This window comes from Passer montanus, unplaced genomic scaffold (assembly GCF_014805655.1).
Source record: "Passer montanus isolate IOZ18808 unplaced genomic scaffold, ASM1480565v1 scaffold10, whole genome shotgun sequence".
Lineage (NCBI taxonomy): Eukaryota > Metazoa > Chordata > Aves > Passeriformes > Passeridae > Passer > Passer montanus.
The window spans coordinates 30379521-30401300 of NW_024356505.1; the positions used below are offsets into that span (position 1 = coordinate 30379521).

The window sequence follows — 21780 nt, forward strand, 5'->3', positions numbered from 1 at the left end:
GAGACTGGCCAGGAATAAAAGGGCTCAAAGAGCATCTCAGGAATAACCTGGCTCAGAGATGGGAAAGGCCATGTCCTAACACTGCTTTGTGTCCTACATGTCTGGGAGCTGACGACTACAGCAAATGAGCCACAGCAAACCCAGAATAGCAGGACAGCAGAGGACAGAGCAGGGGCCTTTTCACCCTGCTTATCCTGTAACGGTTTGAAATGGCCCTTAAAAAAATTAAGAAGGCTTCATAGTAAGTTATCTAAAATGGGCAAAGAAATAAAAATGGATTTTTTGCATTAGATAAAACAAGGTCCTGCAACAGAAAAAGCAGAGAAATTTAAAGGGTGAAGCAATATGAAATACAGGGAGAGACATGAAATTGTGAATATGCTGTCATCCATGTCAGTAGGATGCCAATTCTGATCCAAACTGCTGCCATACCAAGATGACACCAATGGCACTTACTATGAATAAAGCTATGGGCTGAATCAGGATATTTACAGTAGAAACATAGCTAATAATTATCCTTTTCTCACAGATAGAACCAGTTATCAAAACAAAATAAACAATATTTTGGATGAGAACTCTCTATGCTCTTGCTAGTCACACTTACTTCGGCAATCCTCCTGCGCTATGTGATTGTCAATTTTAATATCATCCACAGCAATTCCTCCGGTTCCTTTTCCAATTTCTCCCTCAATAACCACCTGGAAAAACAACAGAGTGTTCACATTGTTTTCACGTTAGCATACAACTGTAGCAGTCAGGATTTCTTAATTAGTCGTTAACACACATCTTCACTTGATGACACACTTGTGCTTCAATTGTGGCCTGAAAATCTGCATTGCTTTTATGAACTTATACAGGTAAATATAAATTATGTACTGACACAACTTTATGAGAGATTTTACATCAGCAAAATGGTGGCAAAGAGGCAGTTTTGTGACTGATGATAAATGATATATAAAGTATTTATTTGGCCTCTAATAAGAAAGTGCTTGTATCACAGTAATCTGAGATACCATGAGATATTTCAATATTATTAGTCACAGCAAACGTAGCTCATCTGTAGGTGTAATACTGCCTGCATGAATCCTTGGGTGACACTTTTTACTGCGGTGTATGACACACCAGCAGCAAGGTGTTGCTGGCCTTGGCCGCGGTAGCTCAGCGAGGAGCAGCCAAGCTCACCTGGTAGTGTTTCACAGACTTGTGAAGAAGAACACGTCCTTCCTTCCAGTAGTTTGCCTGGTGCCCGCTCAGGGTCCACAGCACCTGGTCGTATTCATCCGGCTTTTGGTAGCGCAGTTTGATCCTGAGGGTGCCGACGTGCGCGCCGGACATGTGGTACCAGAACGTCATGCAGTGCGCGGAGTTCTGCGAGTAAATCACGGGGCTCAGCAGCCGGGCCACTTTGCCTTTCTGGCTTTCATCAGCTTGTGAGTAAATGAAATTGCCATCTCCTACTGTGACAGAAGGACTGTGTTAAGAATAGCCACCAGCTTTAATTTTCTTTGTTAACACAAGAATCCCTGACCACGCCATATCTTTTGCTTTCTTTCTGTGCTGATGGGTCAAGCATCACAAACAAGAGAGTCAGAGTGTGTTGTTTTGGGAGTTGTAGGAAAGCTGATATGCTTTGAGAAAAGGGCCACAAAGCTGATCAGAGGGCTAGAGTACCTCTCCTATGAGGACAGGCTGAGAGTTGGTGTTATTCAACTTGGAGCAGAGTAGGCTCTTGGGAGACCCTTTCAGCCACTAAAGGGGACTTACAGCAAAGATGAGGACAAACTTTTTAACAGGGCCCATAGTGACAGCCTAAAGGGTAATTGTTTTAAACTAAAAAAGTGTAGATTCAGAGTAGATATAAGGAAGAAATTTGGTGGGTGGTGAATCACTGACACAAGTTGTCCAGAAAGGAAGCAGACACACCACCTCCAGAAACATTCAGGGTCAGGCTTGAAGATGTCCCTGGTCACTGCAGGGAGGTTGGACTAGATGACCTTTAAAGGTCCTGTCCAACCCAGGAAATTCTGTTATTCTGCACTTTCTTTTGGCCATCTGCTCTGCTGTTCACTGGGATATTTTGTGCCCTTACAATGTGCTCACCACATGAAACACACAAGGCATTTTGTTATGTTAAGGGAAGGAGGCACAAGCATGTTTGGTGAGACAGCATTATGTGCTCCATTAGTCAGTGTGCACCTCCTGAAAACAGCCATCCCTGGTTCAGCAGTCTAGAGAGAAGTCCCTGGGGCCTACTCTATGTTAATTGTGCAGAGCTATTAAAAAAAAATTCTGTTTGAAATAATCTGTGCTCAAGGGGCAAGATTAGAATGGGAAGAAGACTGAGAAGGGTGAAATGGCTTTGAACAGCCATGACCAGAGATCAGGCACTGAGATTTAAAGCATGTTCCCAAACAGAGGCTGAGCATTTTCACAGATGGTGTCAGAATTATGCCCTTGATTTTTGTAACAATATGTCAGGCTCTGTATATTTGTGAGCCCTTTTTTCTGAAAGAGTAAGATTATAGCTTATCATATATAGCTGATTATAGCTTTCTCAAGGGCATAATGGATTTATACTTGTTGAAATCTGAACACCTAATACCCTTAACTTGGAAACTTACTTTCTCAATCACACTGAGAGAGAAGCATGTGGGAGTGTGATTAGTTTGGTAACAGAAAATTGCTAAGTAAGGTACTGACTATAGAGATGTGCTTCTGAATTACATCAGCCACACATCCATTCCAGTCAGCTTTTGAATAGCGTCTTTGCAGAGAGTCATGGTGGAAAAACACGAAGTTCATCCTGGTGTGTGTAAGAATAGATTGCATGTGCAATGCACTCACACAAAAGGATGGAGTCAGCATTTATTGACATCATGCTATTGCGAGTAGGAAGGAAAAAATAAGAATAAAAATACTATTTCTTGAGTATTGCCGAAATAAGTATACATATCACTGTTTATACCAACACTCAAAAGAAAGAAAAGTAAAAAGAGGCAAAGGCATTTTGGAAGGGTGGTGTTTTGTCAGCATTAGTCTTTGCTATACATAACATCCTTGAATTTCATGTGAAATAGTGTATAATTGGATTGCAATGGTATAGTCTCACACCAATGAAGACAGGAAGATGAGCATTGCTGCTCTGGTAAGCATAAGAAAAACAGAGTAGTGAGATGGGAACCAGGAATGAAAAGGAGTGGGTTAAACCCAGTGGCTAGACCTAAAAAATAGTAAAGGAACATATTTCTTCTAACATGAGACAAAGTTGTTTTCTTTTGTTTGGATCTTTCCATGAGCAGTAGAGGTATCCTGCCCAATATGCATGTTGAAGAATTTTATAGGAGAAGATGATGTTATATTGCAAAAAAAAAAATTAGGCTTTTTTCCCCCTGTGTTTCTGCAGTAACATCTTGTCCAGCTTCTTAAGCAGGAATGTTTTTGTCTATACATTCTTTCCAATTTCACTTCTGTGCAGAGAAGCACAACGTGCAAATCTCTTCAAAGAATGGGGAAATCCATTGGGAGGAAAAAAGGAAAATAATCACAGCATTAGTATGGCTGTCTGAGTTGGAAGACCCAACACTGGCCAGATTTCATCACAAGGTATATAATTTGAAGTGACATGCAGTGTATCCTGCCGTCTACAAGCAATTGCTGTTGAAAATCTCTTCTGTGTATTTTTTCAGCTTTACACATGTGTCTGAGAAAAAAATACACCTGGGAGTTGCTCACTGTGGTTTTCCCAATACATAGGGTGGCCTTGTTTTGCAGCTGAGGGTTTGTTTGGGACATCAGTGCCATTCAGACTGCTCATGGTCTGCGTTCACACCCACCCCACTCGCTCTGTGCCTGCTGGCAGGCAGGCCACAAACCTGGCAAGTGAAGGTGCCCTTAGAATTCAAGGAGAATTTTGGAAAATATTGGAAGTGCAGGAGAAGAAAAAAGGGGCTGCCTTTAAGATTTACTAAAGCTATAGCTCATGGAACAAATAAGTTTTCTGTACTAGCAGGGCCCAGTGGAAACAACAAAATCTCATTTGAAGAATATAATTTCTTCATGTCCTGATTGAAGACAGGTTCTCTCTCTATAATCCTTGATGGCAAAGTGCAGATAGCTCTCATTTTCAGAATATTATTGCAGTGCCAGGTCAGGAACTCTGTCTTCATTGTCTTAATTAGAGCTTTACTTATGCATGCCTTTTAGATTTTGTCAGTCTCTGGCTAACATAGCTTTTAACCTCCTTTCAATGTCAGATCCTACTGAGCCATTTCACTTTACTCTACATCAATTTTTCCACCATTACAGCCTTCACTTCAGCTAACTGCATTTAGTTAATTTGATGCCATTTATTTGTACAATGCCATTTATAGTCAAAGTATTACAAGTTTTTTTTTTTCCCCCTGAAACTACTGTACTTGTCTTAAGATTCAATTGAAAGTGTCTCAGAATTTAAAAAGTCCAATTTTGTCTAATTTCCTTGTCATTCTCATTAAGCAAAGGGTAGCAGAAGTGGGAAGGGGGATTAATCTCAACCCATTTGATTAATCTGCACGTATGCAAGCAAGAATGCTAAAGTAAGAGGCTGTGCAGGTCACACATTGCCCTCCCTTCTCCACTAGCCTGCAGCAAATTTATTGCCTAATTATGCTGAGCTATGAGTTAGTTACTGCAAAACAAACCAATCAATTCCCCAGTGTGATATTTCTTGAAAAACTGTTTGTGAGCAGAGGATGGCCATAACCTCCAACTCCTGCTGGAAAGGAGAGGGGCGTGGTAACACACCCATCTGGGAAGTTTCACTTACATACAACACTTTCCTGTGGTGGGTAGTCCCTGTAACTACAAACAGGAATAATGTGAGGTCATTAACTGACTGACTGTATTAGTTGGTCAGGGATATTTGCAAAATATTTGGTCATTCAGGTTTTTTTCTACCCCAGGTGATGATTACCCAAAGGCAAGTCAGGGGAAGGGAATATCTTCAGCTCCTGACAAGAAGCAATCTTTATTCCCCAACAGAAAGGACAATTACAGTCAGTTGTGATTACCGGTAATGGATTAGGTTTACTAGAGAACCATCTTTGTGACTTTATGTATTTTAGATATAATTCACTCTCCTTTTGGAAGACATTGGTATTAAACAGAACAATCTCATCCTGAGTTAAATAGAATATCATGAACTCATGATTACCTGAGTGGTCTTGAATTGGCCCGGTTTTGCTGGTCAGGATTGCCCACCTTAAATCCACCTGGTTGTCATGCTCCCAGTGGCACAAAGTCTTTTGGGATCCCCAGCCAAAGCCACAGTTGTATAGTGGCTGCTCTGCAAGGAAAGATGGAAAAGGAGGAATGAAATGTGATTATTAATTGCATAATTCAGATTTTTTACTTCAAAACAAATGCATACATTTGAGCATCAGCAGAACCATTCCTTCCCGAGACTCTGAGAAGCCATAGCAAGAACAGCCCTCCTGGGAAACAGATGAAAAATCACTATTTTTTGTAAAAGATGTGGTTACTTCTTGTCTCTTCATGACCCACATGATGGGATTTTTTTTCCTGTGGTTAGATTAAGTCTTCTGATTTGCCCACATTATCTGATAACCGCATTGCAGCACAGAAGACTCATAAAGCAAGCTCTGGCTTACTTATCAGATGTATTTTCTGGTTATCAATATCTCTGCACCGTAATGGTGCCACAATTTGCAAGTCTCAATGAGATTTGCAAAAAAATAAGAACAATCAGGAACATTTATGGAATGTCCTTGGCAGAAAAGGATTTCTGGTGAAGTCTACAGTTCTTGGCTTCAATAGGAACTTTTTTCAGCATCTTCCAGACAGTTAAGTAGGCCCACAAGATGGCAGCATTGAAATGGACAAATTGAGAGGGAAAAGGGACAAATGTGGCTGATTGCCAAATGAACTCAAAATAAGCTTCAAAACAAGCTCTGCGTAAAATAAGGGAAGTCTGGTATTATGGTCAGGATGAGATCATATCTTGTTTTCAGCTTCTTTTCAATTCTGCCCAAAGGTTTAATACATTGTAGCTTATTTTCTTCAATAGAACTAGGAATTTCAATGGAAAGATTATACAAAGATAGCGTATAAATCCTTTGCATTTCTTATTTTCAGAAGCAGTTTGAAATCTTTCGAGCACTTGGTTCCTACCCCATTGGTATGAACTTTTATCTCACCTAGGGCAGTGACAACTCCCAGTAGAGCAATACCCTCCCAACAGCAATGTGACCAAATCTTGGAGTATTTTCTCAGGCATGACTCACACCTTATTAAAGGAATAACTTAGGTTTACTTTAATGAGATGCTTTGTGCAAGTATGAACTAAGAACAAAGGACTCTATGCTTCCATCAATATCAGCTCAAGGGGAAGAATTCTATTTCTTGCCCATTATTAATAAAAAAAGCCAGGAAAGATAATGCAGCTCTTAGAATGTGCTTGTTTATTGTGGGAAAATAATGAGAAATATGGGAATTATATTTTGTTGAATTGTTGAGACCTGCAGTTGGCCAGACCTTTGAGGTAGAGCTCTTCCAGTCTGAAGAGGCAAAGAACTCCTGCATGTACTGAGCTGCCAGAGAAGACTGGTAAGGCTTTTGAACTCACAACCCAGATTTTAATGGAAGGCAAACTAGAATAATAATTTTAACAACACAAAACCTCAGGTGAGTAGGTTGAGACAGAATGGATATAAAAAGGGTTCATCTATCATTCTCTCCTTGCCTGCTGTGTCCTTGTTTGGCAGGCCCTTGCTCCCAGACCCAGTTTTTTCTCAACTCACTGGATTCCTGCATTGTGGCCACTGTGCCCTCTCCCCTCTGGCCCCTAGAAAATTTCATTCTGTCAGCAGAGACATCTGAGCCTATGGCAGCTCCTGCCCCTCTGCTCTGCCTGTCAGTGCCTCGGCTGAGCTGTGGTGTCTCTCGGCACTGAGCCCTCATTCTTCACTCCTTTCTTTCATCCTTCCCACTCCATCTGCCTCTGCCCTCTCTCCTGCTGGCCTCCAGAGGAGTCCACTCCACATTGTCACGAATGCAGCATCCTAGTTGGGAACAAATGAATTCAGCAGATAATGTCTGGCACAGGAATTCAATGTGGAGGAAAGATGTTTCCTGGAGCACCTTAGCCTTTTCTAGGAAAAAAGCAGATCGTGGTGAATAATCTCTCTTTGGGCTCAAAATGTTGAAGAAGCAGAACTCAGTCTATGCACACATGAGTGCAAAAAGGCAATCCTGCAACTATGTCTCTTTCGTCAGTGTATTAGGTATTTTTTTCTAGACAATGGGGCCATGATCAAAGACATCTTGCCCAAAAGGGGACATCTGAAAATCAAGGGGGGTTTTAAAAGAAACAGAGTGACATTGCAATGAATTAAAGAGTTTTAAGATTGTGACAAATAGCCTTTCATTGTCAAGGAGGCCTAGGGAGAGCTATATTGCATGGCTTTGACATCAGAGCCATGAGACAGAACTTTAGAAAAGGTTTTAGAAAATGTAGAACAAAATTAATCTTATTAATCCCAAAGGATTATATTACTGATAGCCCGTGTGGTATTTAAACCACAAGAAAGGAGAACAGTGGTAGATAGATCACATCCATCTGAAGATGCCACGCAGCAGAAATGAGCACATAGCACAAAGACAGGACTGGTATTGTTCAACTCTGAATAAAAATAAATATCAGAATACATAGGAGAAGTATGTAAATGAATGATGAACCCAGAGACTCAGAACAGAACAATATTCTGGTTTCTCCATTTCACACACTAAGTAATGTGAGATACCCAGTTAAGCTCAATGTGGATCAAAGAAAAAAAATTCTCATATGATGTGAGTGGTACTTGCTCCCTTGAATGCTGCTAAGATTGAGCACAATTCAAAGAGAACTGGACACTGACATGGACAAGAAAAACATCCAGAATTTAACAGTTCATTCTAAAGTGCAGGAAGTGACAAAAGCCTTTTACTTCATGCTCTGATGACTGTTCTGAACACTGGGATCAGAAGGAGAGATTCAAAACAGAGCTAAATTTCACAGCTCCATCTAATAAATAGTTTCTTACACTTTCATTTGAAATATATAGTCCAGGAAATTGGCAAAGAGCCTAAGTCTGATATGCTTTGGCCATGCCTGTGTTCCTTGGCTTCAGACTCAGAGAGAGCATGGTGTAGCATAAAAATGAACTTGTTTTCCATGCAGAACTAGAATCCACTGAAACTGAGGAGAATTTGACCAATACCTGCACGCAGTTAGCTGTTTCTTGCTAGGTTCCCATTGTTTTCTCAGAAGTGATTGTGTTACTATGCTCCTTAGACAATCACAGCAATGGGATTGAAGGTCAAAGGCAAGGCATTTCAGAGTGCTCTTATTTTACGAGCTTCTTAAACATGCCATCTCTTATTGCCTATTCTTATGTCTCTTCCAGTGCTTCTCCCAGGGACTCATAAAAAAGGAAAAATAGGCCTGCTAGCCAATTAATAATGGACACTTGTAGCATCAGGATAGGATCATTAGGGTTCAGTATGGACAATGGATCTGCCCCAGAAAGGACAGGCTAGTTCAGCCCTCCTATTAAAGGTCCCAGGGGGCTGATACAGTAGCTCACAGCAAGCTCCAGGCAATCTGTCCTTTTTTTTGTCCTTGAACTATAGCTTGGCAGCTCTGGTGGAAGGAAGGAAACTAGGGACAAGTAGCAATTGTTGGGCTCCCTCTGCATTGCTGGCCCATTCCCATGCTAGCATAATTCTCCTGCCAATAGGTGATTGATCTCTGGGTTTGTGTGTATTGAGAGGACAAAGAAAACCAGCTATTATGTAATCAAATAGCAGCAGCTCAGATGAGAATCTGAGAGGGAGGTGTGACGAAATCCCATATGCCTTTTTCAAAATGTAGGGTACGTGATACTGAATTAAAACAGATTTATCCTCTCAAAGAATAACCAACAGCTGTACTTTTTGACCACATCTTGCTCACAGCTGGGACCATTACTGCACATGAACAAGAAAGTAATTTGAAAATCTAGTTGAGTGAGTTTCTTGTGAGTCCATTAATCTTTCATGGCCCACAGACTTTGACATATTTTTATAACTCCTTCAACAAGAGGCAAGAAGAAGCATGATGGCATTAAAAATGATATGAAAGTGCTCTCTAAGATGCTCTTGCCAAAGGGTAAATCAACATTAAAATAGGAAATTACAAACATAATTTGGACCACTTCAAAGTAGTATATTTGGTTTGATTTGTATTTGCATTTTTATACCATTTATGCTGGCAGCACAGAATTACCTTAAATGATAGTAAATGATAATTTAACTGCCTTAATATCCTTTTACTGATACAAAGTTGCTCCAGCATAAATGAGAATCAGACCTATTCTACCTTTAAATTATTTTTAGCAGAGATTTTAACTTCAATATTTTTAGTTATATTTTTCTGACATAGCTATTACATGTGTGAAAAACAAGGTACTTCTCAGAACAGTCTTCTTTACAAAGGACTCAGATTACACACTGAGAGCACGTAATGTAAATTAACAGCTTGCTCTGTATGTAAATAGCTAAGAGACAAGCATTTCAAATAGTCCTTTAGAATTGAAAAATATGTGTTCAAAAACGACTAGATGTTAGAAAGACTTAGGGCTGAGAACTGAGGTATTTACCTTGACAAATGGATTTGTAAAAGGCATCTTTTTAAGTTTGAGGAGGAAACTAGATCCTCTCTTAAAAAAAAAAATCCAAACCTTTAAACACTTTTAGTGGTTTGAAATAATTATTCTTTTTATTTTCTTTCAATTGAGTCCCCTTGAAATGAAATGTAAACGACTCCTTGATGGAACAGCTTGTTTATACACCGAGGCTTTCCAGCTATTTGCTCTTAACTGTTTCCATAGTGTATGAAAGCTGGTTGGAATAGGATAATCTCAGGCTTTGACACACACAAGCACGTTAGTCTGGGATAACAAGATTAGGGATATTTGCAGCCTGGAATGCAGGCAGGAGGACAGCAGTACGTGGTGCTGGCACCGACTGCAGAGTACCTGTGCTGCTGCTGGTTGGGCTGGTCAACCTCTGTCCCCAGGCACTGTGGCACAAGCTGCTGTGGCCACCACTGGCACCACGGAACTGATGCAGGGTCACCTGCTGGAGCCTGCAAACTGCAACTGATCTGGAATAGCTCCTTGGCTTGGAGCTTCCATCCATTCCATATTCAAGATATTCCATCATTTACCTCACGGTGCATTAGCATCTAAAGGTAAACCAGCCTGAAAGGGAATTCAGGCCAAAGCTGAAGGCTCAGTCCTTGATGTGTTAAATTCCTACCTTGTTCAGCTTGAGAAGAGCTGAAAGAGTGCACTTCTCCTCAGGCAGCAGAGGGCCAGGGGCCCCAAGCAGCCGTGGAGCTTCAAGAGCAGTTTAAACCACGTTATTTGTGGCTGACAGGACAGACTCACTGCTGGCTCCATGGGCCCTGCTCCCTGTGCTTCACTGTGGCCCTCGGGTCCAGCCATGCCCCTTCAGCAGAGGGAAATGTTCATACCACCTCCAGGCCAGGAGGGGTTTCCCCATGCTGAGGAAAATTTCTGTCTGACTGTTTTTGGGAGTTTTTGGCTGGTTTTCAGTGAGGGATTATGAGGCAGCTGGAAACCTTTATTTCTTAAACTGGAAATTCTGGAAACCTTATTCTTATTTATTAGCGTCTGGCTGATCTCTATCTAAGATCTTTGTAATGTGCTGCCATGTGGGAGCCTGGAGTTTGGGATGTGAACTCGTCCCTTATTCCCCGGAAGGAAATGGTTCCTACGAGCACAATGCAGGGAAGTAACACTGCCATGCTCTGAACAGAGCCTCAGAAACTCTTTTAATAGAGAAAAAACTTGGCACATCGCAGAGTAAGCAAAGGTGGTGCAGGAGGGAAGTAAGGAGAGAAAATGAGGATATCTTAATCTCTGGTAGTAAGAGTGAATCTGTTACTGGAGAGTCCTGCCCAAGCCAAGGGGATTGAGCACAAACTGCAGAGCAGCTGGCACTGCTCGGGAGGGAGTGAAACTGCACTGCACAGAGGCACTGTCTAAATCTGAAATTTGTTTAAATGCAAGAAGACAATTAAAAAAACTCTAAAAAAATCCTTAATGTCATCAAAATAGAAACCTAACAGATAATTTCAGACATAAAAATGAAAATGCTTTGCTCTAAGTACACTGCACAGAATCTTTTCTTCCTCTGCATCCCCAACCCCTTTGCAGAACTGTGAGATCAGCAGCAGCCTTCCAGCCCTTCAGCAGCACTGACTGTGAAGAGGAGGGTGGAGAGGTGTCCCAACAGGGGGGACTGGCTCACTGTTGTGTTTCTCATTGCATTGGTGCTCCACGATTTGCCTCTGCTCATAAAGCAGGGCAGAGGTAAAAATAGTGTATGCTGACTTAGCCAGTTGGATGACCCTGGAGACAAATTTTGAGGAGAGTAAAAGCATTGGCCTCTGCAATATGTGTATGCAGAGGCTGAGAGTGGGAACAACGTCTGAGCTAAGTCAGCTCTATCTCTTAATCAGATCAACATCGTAAGTGTCCTTTAGGAATTTTTTTACATTATTAGTCACTTTCTTTCACTTGAAGCAAGAGTGGATTGTGTCACATGGTTGAGGAAACAATGATAAACATTTACCCACCCTGTTAATAAATCACTTGCAAGACTGTGCCTGCCTGTGCTTTAATGGAGGAAATGGGAGTAACTGAAAACTGACCTCTTTACTGCTCCACAATTATTGATGCAAAGGATTTTTAACCAGTGCTTATAGTTTTTGGAGTTTGGGTTTTCTGCCCAAATCCATCCTCTCCCCCACTCCCAGTAAATTGTACAGGATATTAAAAAAATGGTTGAAAGCTGAGGAAGCAGCAAACTAAGGAATTTAAAAGCTTCTAGCTATTGTATTAAGTAACAAGGACCTGCTGCCAGTGACAACTTGGTTTTCCCTTTTCAAGTACATGGTAGCAGTTTATGTAACCCCATTTCAAGAAAACTTGCTAGAAAACAATATTGTAGAACTGCCAGCTCCCTGGTGGAAAAAAAAACTGGCAAACTTTACTTGTCTCAGTTTTGTAAAACCATGGATATAAATAGTGAGTGGGCCTGTGTGGCTGTTTTTGTTTTCCTGGAGTTTGCAAACACACTTTGTGTCACTGACATGCCACATTTAAACAGTGCACTGTGTGATTAAGTTAGTTTAATTTTGTCAGCACTTGGCATTTGCTGATGCAGAAGGAAATCTTGTTCTCTGCTGTATCTACATGTGGATGAAAGGAATAAAATATTTACTGTACAGAGCTAAGAGACCAGATGCTTCTTTACTTCAGAGACTTCAAGGAATGGTAAGTCAGGAAGTGCTGCAATTCATTATTTTGTCTCTGGCATGAAATTTGGGTATGGAATTTATTGTGGTTTTAATAAGAATTTTTTTTTTTTACCTGGTTGTAATGTATTGTCAATTACTGTTGGCTTTTCTGTATTCAGCACTGTAGTCCCACCTGGAAAAGAAATTATGCGTATCATGATACATGTGACACAACAAAGGACACAGCAGTCATTAGGAATAACCTATATATAAACCTGAAATATTACTGTCTTTATTAGACATGTAGGTAACTGAGTATGCAAGCTAAAGCATGAAAATATGACATTAAAAGTCTGGTTTTCTTTATCAAAAAAGCCCCACAAGAACTCTTCATTAAATAAAGCTGTGTATCTTTGGAGTCCTTGCAAACACCAACTAAATCATCCTCAACATGTGCCTGTGACCGTCCTTGATTTATAGACACTGATTTGCTCCAAATCACATGGGAAGTGAGCAGCTGGTCTTCATGACACCTCTTAAGAGTCACGATTTTGTTCATTTACCCATGACCTGCTGTTTCTCATACCAGGGATGTGAAGTAAAACTGGGGCTCCCTGTAAGTGGTTTCATAGCTGTGTTGTGAGACCAGTTCACAGGAGAGATGCATGGAAATTGCCAGACTTTAGGATCTAGTCTAAGGTAGGTTTCACTTCTGTCTCAAAGTGAAGGAAGAATTAAGGACTTCCCCTTTGTCCTTTTCTTCATGCAGAAAAACAAGAGGTGAGTGGGGTCATGGCCCTCTCCTAGTTCTACTAATTGATATTTTTAAAATACTTGACTTTTTAAAGCAAGCCTCATATTCATAAGGAAACAAAAAGGAAATTAGTACAATTATAAATGCACGGTGGGGTGCTGATTACCAGTCAATGACTTCTGTTTTTCTTTTCTCCAGCAAGCAAGTGCTTAAAGCATTATAGAAAGGATGACTATGATGACTTCCAATGAGAATGAATGCCCAAGCTGTATCAGCTTTATGTTTGTGAGAATGATCTGATGGGAAATGCTATAAACCATGCAAATAGAGTAGCTCTGTATGGGGTCCAAATAGAGCAGGAAGGAATTTGGCCTACAGCACAATTACAGTTAATTGCAAGGGAGGCTTCACTGTGCTGCTCACATATGTGCAAGTGCTGTCAGGGAAGCGACTCTGCGGTGGCGCCCGCGCACTGCGCCTGCACCGGGAACGGATGGGAGAGGGCAGGGCACTCATGAAATCCCCTCTGCACTGCCCTGCTAGCCTTAATGGGCCACAGGACTTACACACTTGCCTTCTATGCAGTTTGGAGGGAGAAAAGAATGTTTACAATAATTTATTGGTAAAACCAGTTCTGTGCATTTTGCTGTGCATTTCTAAGTAAAACCATATGTACAGTGCATCATTCTTCCAGTGTCCAGAACAACTGGGCATGCACTGCTTAGGGATTCTAGGTGTAGTAATAAATTGTACTTAAGTGTCTGCACTTTTATAGGAGGGCAATGCAGTAATTTTCAATATTAATGCTGAAAAACATTCAGTTCCCTGGAAGAGATAGTGCACAGGAAGGTTGGCGGCTGTTCCCTTGTCTTAGAGATTATAAATTGCCCCCTAAGCACAACCAGCAGAAACTGTGGAAGGTTTTTCTTCTGCTCAATAAACGTTCCCTAAGGGACATGTGGGATGGAGTCCTGAGCTCCTTGAAGTGCAGAGACTATGTGCATGGAAGGTGCTTGCATAGATCTGTCTGCTTTCCCTGACAGAGCCTCCTCTATGTGCAATATGTCTCTACCTATTGGGCTTTGCAAGACAATGTAGGGCTCTGCAGGAAGCTCTAGTTCTTCATGACCTGCCTCCTTCTTTTCTGAATAATAAATAAATGACATTGTTTAGTAACATTGAAATCTTTCTGAGCTACCTTAACACAATACAGACTATTTTATCAGACTCCCTTCATGGTTGTTTTCAAAAAGAATAAGGTTAGTCTGAGACACTGATTTGAAAAGCAGTGACAGTGACCATGCACTGTCTTTTCCACTCAAGAATTATTTTTTCAATTTATGATTTGCAACTTGCAATTACAGGAGATATTGGCAAAGCTCAGAAAGGGTTTGATATTGAAATTTCACTTTCATTTGTATCTGTTGCCTGATGTTCTACTTGGCTCATTCCAAAAAGCCAATCTCTTACCTAAGCTCACCCAATGACCTCTCGGACAGCTATTGCCAGATTTTAATGCTATTTTATGTCATGGATATAAGAAGCAATAAACATTTATTAGATGAGCACATCAGGGAGCAGTGATGAAATAACTTGTGTCACTGCATCTAAAAACAACCTCAATTACTGCAGATGTATAGATCTAATCAAACAGACACAGAGATTTGTGGAACAAGTGACCTCCAACAAGAGATCAAAAACATAGAGGTGCAGTGTCAGCTGTCTTAGAAGAACTAATGATTCCATGCAGAAGTGTGTGGATATGAAATGTAGCAAGCTTCCTCTATTTCATGCGCTGTCTATGTTACATCTCCCCCTCCTACTTTTCTGCTGGTGATGGCGGCTTGGAGAACACCAGCCCCTCTGTGGCTGTAATGCTGTGTAGGCAGGGAAGCTCATGGAAATATTTCTGGCAGTGTGAGTATGTGGCAGTGCACTTTGATGAAACAAATCTGTTTTGTTTCTGACTGGGAAAGGTTTGGGGATGAGATTTGAGTCCTATACTAAGTTTTAGGTAGGAAGCCTCTATGTAAACCAAGCAATAATTCAAGTTCTTCAATCTCAGAAAAGAAATGTCAAGAGTATTGTCCAGCTTTTCTTCTTAGTAAGAGAAAGTTTGATTAGAAGATTTGATTAGACACAATTACTGCTCAAAAAATTGCCCTCTCTTCCATCTAGTCACTATTATTTTCCTCAAAAATTACATAGCTGAGAAAACAATCAAAAGTATTGTCATATGTAAAAGGCAGATGCCCATGTTTTGACAGCACTAACAATACAAACTGCATACTAATGCCCATTAATACTGAGTGGTTAAATCAGTGCAAACATTAAGCTGGTGATGGATATGAGCTACAATGAAGCTGCAATGGAATGAGGATGGTTTCTGCACCTGTCAGTTGGTAGTCATCACCTGTGCCACTGTGACAGTTTGCCTGGTCATCATCACACTCATCCACAGGCTTGCCTTCGGAAACGGTAGGGACAGCGGTGGGAGCTGAAACAAAACCCAGTTGTTTGGTTAAAACACGAGCTGGAGAACCAGGCTGCAGCTGGGAGTAACCTCCTGATGAGCACCATGTGTTGTGTCTGAAGCCACTTTGCAGGTTGCTTGGTACTTTGGAATGAGGAGTATCTGCTCCGCCTCCTGCACTGAGGCATATCTGAGCTCAAGGGCTGAGCAGAGCTGGTCAGCAAAGCCCCATATTGTCTATTCACTGGGTGTTTGTTCCTGTCAAGGAATAGTGAAAGCCTGGCAAGGCAGAATGAGGGTCCTGGAGGGTTGTGTGTGGGGTAGAGACCCCATAATTTTATTGCTCTCCGAAGTCCCAGGAAGTGGGCCTGTGCAGAGGAGCAGGGGAGTGCATACTGAAGGTGGCAATTCTCTAGCACCCAATGAGTTACTGAAGAAACCTCTCTGCAGAGCACACATAAGAGAGGAAATGTCTAAGTATGGTTCTGGTAGCAGCAGCAGGAAGGCAGTGTGATGTGGAATCACTTTGTGCTCAATGAGGACACATGGAAGGTGTTTCTTTTGTTTTTTGTTGAAGTTATAAATAAATAAGATATCAGTGATGTCAGTCATCCCTCCCAGCCACCTGCCTGCTTCTCACTGCTGATGACTTTCCGGTAGCTGCTGCCTAACCAGTAAAAGTCTGAATGTTGTTATTACAATTAAAAGCTTAGATGCCAGAAAACACATAGCATAGAATCTGCAAGGCACGCCACATCTGGAAAACCAGAACACAGAGACTTGGTGCTACGTTTACGTTTGTGTTTCATGCTGCACGTATAGTTCCCTGGCTTAAGATAAGCACTCCTGGAATGTGATCCAGGCTTTTGTCTCTTCTCACTTACTGTTATTTTCATTAGCAATCTTTTTTACTCATTATAGGCTATGCAATAATGTATGTCTTCTGCAGATTCTTCTTTTCCTTTCTACTGCCCTCAGCATCCGTTGACCACAGAAGATCACATACACTGAATTCTTGGCTTGAAAATGTCAGGAGAGGTGGTAGTTTTTGAAGTAGCAATATTATGGGATAAAACATGCCTCTTTAGGACCCTGATCTATGCTTTACAGGTTCAATCTATCCCTAGTTACAGTTCTGTACCTGTTATGAATTATGCAGAACATTTGTTACCCACATTGCTATAAAAACCCATCTGGGGGATCCCTCTAGCTTTCTACATCCAGTTAAGTTTCTTATCTTGATCTTTGTGTCCCTGTATAGCCTCAAGCTTGCCTACATCTCTGCCATCATTTCATATATGTCCCCCTGGGATGTTTCAAGCACACAAAACTTGCCCTTGCTCATTACTGCTGGAGAACTGATTTCTGCTCCTCTCTGTGCCAACCTCCATGCTTCTTTTCTCATCTCAACTCTTTTCTTGCTCAGTAAATCTCAGGTGACTCCATTCAACTCCCTCCTTAAGATGCAATTATACAACATTAAGCATTATTGTGCTTCTCCCACAGGCAAATGGGAACTGACCTCACCAGTCCATGGGTGACCTACAGGTGAACATACATCAAAAGTGTACCATAGCAAGAAGAAAGAATGTGAAAAGATGTGTCCCATGGAAAAACAAGAATGTACTTGCTATTTCAGTTTGCCTAAAAGCAAAGGGTCCTCCATCTCACCGAGCAATATATTCTTGTGAGGTGGTCCACAGACTCACTCCTGGAAGGCTGGGTGGCTACAGGAACCCTGTGGCTGAAGGGCTTTGTCCAGAGGTTGTGAGTTTACATAAGGCAGGTGCTGGGTTTTCTTTTTTTCTGATCAAGCAGCACAATAGTTTGCAGGAACTAAGTATTCCCACAGGAAATGAGGACTTCCTGCGGGAACTAAGAAGTATTTCCAGCCTCTCCACTTTCCGGGCCAAGTAAAATCATACTAATTCAATCTCTAAACTAAAAAAAACAACACAGAACTCATCAGTTCTCACAGCAAATGCCTCCCACACTTCCCTCTTGGGGGAGAAATGGTGAGAAAGAAATGGAGGTAGAGCAGTTGTTTCCATTCATCTTGGGAGACTGTTCAGCTGCTTCTATAAGAGGTGTCATATGAAACCCCAAATAATATGGTTTGTTATTCTGTATTTTTAAGCTGTGTGGATTATAAACCTCACCACTGTGTCATCATCCACCAGATAAAATTGTTAAATTCACAGTGTTATCTGTAGTTATCTATGAAGTTAAATAATTATGTTTATATAACAAAAATCAAAGCGGACTTCATGTCACAATCCAAGGACAAATGTCTAAACTTTGCTTTTCCTGGTCTTTCATCTCCTACATACTCTTGCAAAATTAAGGCTTAGTAAACAACAAAGAGGGCCCCTTTACCCCCCAAAGTAACACCATAGACACTGTCCAGTCAAGTGATCTTTGCCTACCATAGTTTGTGGTGTGACTTTCAGGTCCTTTGGAGGATAGAGGGAGGTAATTACTATATTTAGTGCAAAGCTCCCTCTGCATTCTCAGAAAACATCTCCTCCAGGGTTGTATCATGGTAACATAAAATTTAAGTTCCTGTCTTTATTCTCTCCTAATAGCTCTATGATTCTCAAAAGTATAATCATAAGGCTGTTTAAGGGAATGGAAAACCATGTGGAGAATATCACTGTGATTCAACAAAGGAACGGGAAAAAGAATAATAATTGTGCCTTGGGCACATTCAAATGTTGCAGAGAGGAGCTGAATAGGCCAAGAAACAGCACTAATGGCAGTCATGGAAGTGAGAGTCCGATGTGCTGCCTGTGCAGACACAGCAGTCTTCAGCAGCAGACCAAGCAGAGAATGTATTTATGAAAATAATAAAGTGCATTCATTTCTAGCAGAGCAATTACCTTCAAGTTCACAGCCCAGCAGCTCCATTCGCAGCCCCAGTCCCCCGTGCGTGGCTCTCTCAGGGTAGACACGTATGAATCGTGTCGATACAGGTTCAAAAGTCCGCAGCTCAGGCGTGTCATAGTTGGTGTTGCCTTCAAAAGTCTGCAAAGCATGACAAATGCTACTTGTTAAAAAAGAAAGAAAAGTCTATTTTCCACCCTCATCTTTTTTCCTTCATTCTCCTGCCTTTGAATTAGGTGAGCCGTAGGCCATATTCTAACGGCTTAGTAAGTGTCAGGCATTCCCATCCTAAATGAGAATGGAAAATACATTGTTAAAGCTTCTCGGAAAAGTAATGCATTTCATTTTTCATAAACTCAGTAGCAACTAATCCATCAGGGTCATAACAAGAGCTGAGTGTTTAATGAGACATGTTTTTAAATGACGCTCTGATCTGAGGTTTAACTGGGTGACATTTCCAACACTTCTCAGGGAAAAAAAATGGCTGAGGTGAAGATCCTGTCACCTTTTAAGTGGTTACAATAATAATCCAACTATTCAAGAGAAAATTTCAATCTGATTTCCCCCAGTGACAGAGCTTCACAAGTTGTAGCTATTTCAAAAGGCATAAATTAAACTTCAGGAGCAGTAGCTGCAAGAGTTCTTCCAGTGAGCCGGCATTTGAAGAAGATTTAGAAGAAAGAGAAAAAAGCAGCTTCCTGACAAAACTGCAATATAATCCAACAGGCAAGGCAGGTCAGCAAATGTATATTTCAGACAAAAGAATCTCATCTCTGAATTGCACTTTGGGCTCTTCAGGCATTATACAACTCTCAATGGCATTTGTTTGATACCTTCAGTTTCTCCTTTTCACTAATCTTTTGCATATAGAACACATTATAATTTGTACTTATAGCAACACCTCAAGTGCCTCCATGTAGATGATCAAACCTTAGAAGGAATCAATTGAACAAAGAAATGGTCCTTGCCATGAAAGCTTTATAGCCCAAGATAGGCAAAAGCAAAAAATGCCTATTTTATAGCAAAAAAATGCCTGAACAAAGAAATTGTTCATGTCTTTGCCATGAAAGCTTTATAGCCCAAGATAGGCAAAAGCAAAAAATGCCTATTTTATAGCAAAAAAATGCCTTCAGAATATAATGTACAAAAGTCTTTAAAGTACAAAATATGAAAATGCATGTAACAGTATTTTCACGTTTTCCATGAATTAGTGAAATGGCAAAACTCTAAAAAACATCTTTGAACTGCAGTTCAAATTTAAGATTAGAAGTGCTACCATAAGATACTTCTAAGATATTGCTGTGAAACCAGAATCATTCTTCAGGAAGAAACCATCAAATGCCTTCATTTTGGATGAGAACAAAACCCAACCTGCAATGAACTCCTTCTATTCATCTGTAGCAGAGAAAACAGAGGCCATGGGAAAAGCTGGCTGAATTCCTAGGGCAGAAAACTAGCACAGGTAATCCTGATTGCTTCTTTTTGTATTTTCAGTGCAGTTCTAAAAGCCTTCTTTGTTTTTACTGTACACCTCTGCATTATGATCACAATCCTTCCAGTCACTGCTTACAAAGTGCCAGTTGCAAAAGCCAATAGTTATGGGAGACTGTGAAGAATTAAACCAAAAAAATAATTTTAACATCAATGCCGCTTCTCCTACTTCCTAGGGAAATTGCACCTCCAAGGTGGCTTCAAGGGGCACTGGTTGACCTGTGCTGCCAGTGCTTGGAAGACAGTTGTCACAAATTCATGTGTAGAGGGCCTGTCAGATCTAATTGACATGGAATTACATATTATTATATTTGAATAACAATATAGTGCAAATGATCAGAAAAGCTACCTACTATATGAAAAAGAATGAATGCCATTTTATGTGTAAAAAGTAGACAGACACATGTATCTGAGGAATCCTTGCTCCCCTTTTTAATAGTAGTCTTAATAGCAACATATAATAATGAAAACTGATTTATAAAAGACATCACTATGGAGTACTGACACATAGACATTAGGATTCAATAGGCATCTAGAATTACATTGAATCACTGTCCTTTGTAGAGCAGAGCTGCCTGTGATTCAATTTTGACTGTTCATTTAAAACACATACTGATACTCTTTGTGGGAGAGGAGAGAGGAGTGTTCAGAAAAACTTCATTTTGTGAGTGTCCTTTATACAAGCTGTGTCACAAATTGCTTTACTCCACTACAAAGATAAGGTATAACAAATAATAGTTAAACAAAAGAGGAGCTAAGATGGTGAGCAGAAAAAAAATCTGCCTAACTTATTTTAAAATCAAAATAAACATTGCAGAAAAATTTTAAAAGGATGTTCCAAATGGCAGGATGTTCTGAAGTTTTTTGTACCAGAAATTATGAGAGGAACTGTAAAAACAACAGCAAAAAACTCCCACAAAACAACTCACCCCACCCCCATAAAAAGCGGAAGGAGGAAAGAAGCATAAAAGAGAAAGATGACTTTATGGAGTAAGCTTGAGCAAGCAAGCCCATGGACAAGAAATACAAATTGGATCTTGAAACGGAGTTCTGCATGGTTATTTGATGACTTGTGATTTTCACTCCTTTGAGTGCTTGAGCTAAAGCACTCAAAGTGGGAAACATTTTGCACACTCAAAAGTAGCTGAAATTGGGTCAGCCAAAGAGGAGGGAGTTATGGTAGTCTTTGTGAAAGCAGCTGCAGGCATGAATGACAAGATCATGTTAAGAAACAAGGTGATGTTTCACCCTTTGGACACATTCTGTTGTTTATGTTTAGCCTATCACTGCTCTTTCTTCTCTGAAATGCAGTTGTTTGTTTATTGAAAGTCACGACTTTAACAAAGTGAAACGATGTGTTTCATTTCATATAACAGGGCTGTTTCTAATCCACGTTCCTGCTGTGACTCATTATAGCATCCTGTCCCATCCAGCTCTACTTACAGTTGAAAACACTACATTCCAGTATTAACATTTTAAATTCCTCAGGCTCCAAAATCATGGGATTTATCCTATTCTCTTTAAAGAAGACTTTTGCTTTGGAATAAAGTTTATTAAATATATTGAATTTTTAGGAAGGATTATAATTATGCCACAAGAGATTTGAATTCCAGCCCTCTCTGTTCCATTAATCTTGAAAGTTAATTTCTGGTGGTGATGAAAACTGAGGATGGGCTCAGTGCATTAGTTAGCACACTAGTTTTCTTGTCAAACTGCTAACTTCTGACAATGATGGCAAGTGCCTGTATTAGAAAACAGAAAGCCATGCAGCAGACGGCGCGCTGCTTCGAAAGCATATGGCATTATTTTTTTCCCTCGTTGAGCCACAGAGTAGAA

The 21780-nt window shown here is 40.6% G+C and overlaps 1 protein-coding gene across 4 annotated transcripts in view; it reads right to left on the bottom strand.

Annotated features, from left to right (window-relative positions):
- NRP1 (neuropilin 1) overlaps positions 1-21780 on the bottom strand; it is a 114329-nt gene that overhangs the window by 6070 nt on the left and 86479 nt on the right. Inside the window, exons 10-15 of one of the 4 annotated variants that reach the window (XM_039706764.1) lie at positions 18450-18594; positions 15511-15594; positions 12477-12536; positions 5192-5323; positions 1183-1457; positions 605-698 (exon numbers count right to left, since the gene is read on the bottom strand). In XM_039706764.1, the coding sequence (XP_039562698.1) occupies positions 605-698; positions 1183-1457; positions 5192-5323; positions 12477-12536; positions 15511-15594; positions 18450-18594 (790 nt within the window). Of the gene's footprint in view, positions 1-604; positions 699-1182; positions 1458-5191; positions 5324-12476; positions 12537-15489; positions 15595-18449; positions 18595-21780 lie in introns of all 4 variants that reach the window. The other 3 variants (XM_039706757.1, XM_039706752.1, XM_039706744.1) reach the window with 3 other exon arrangements.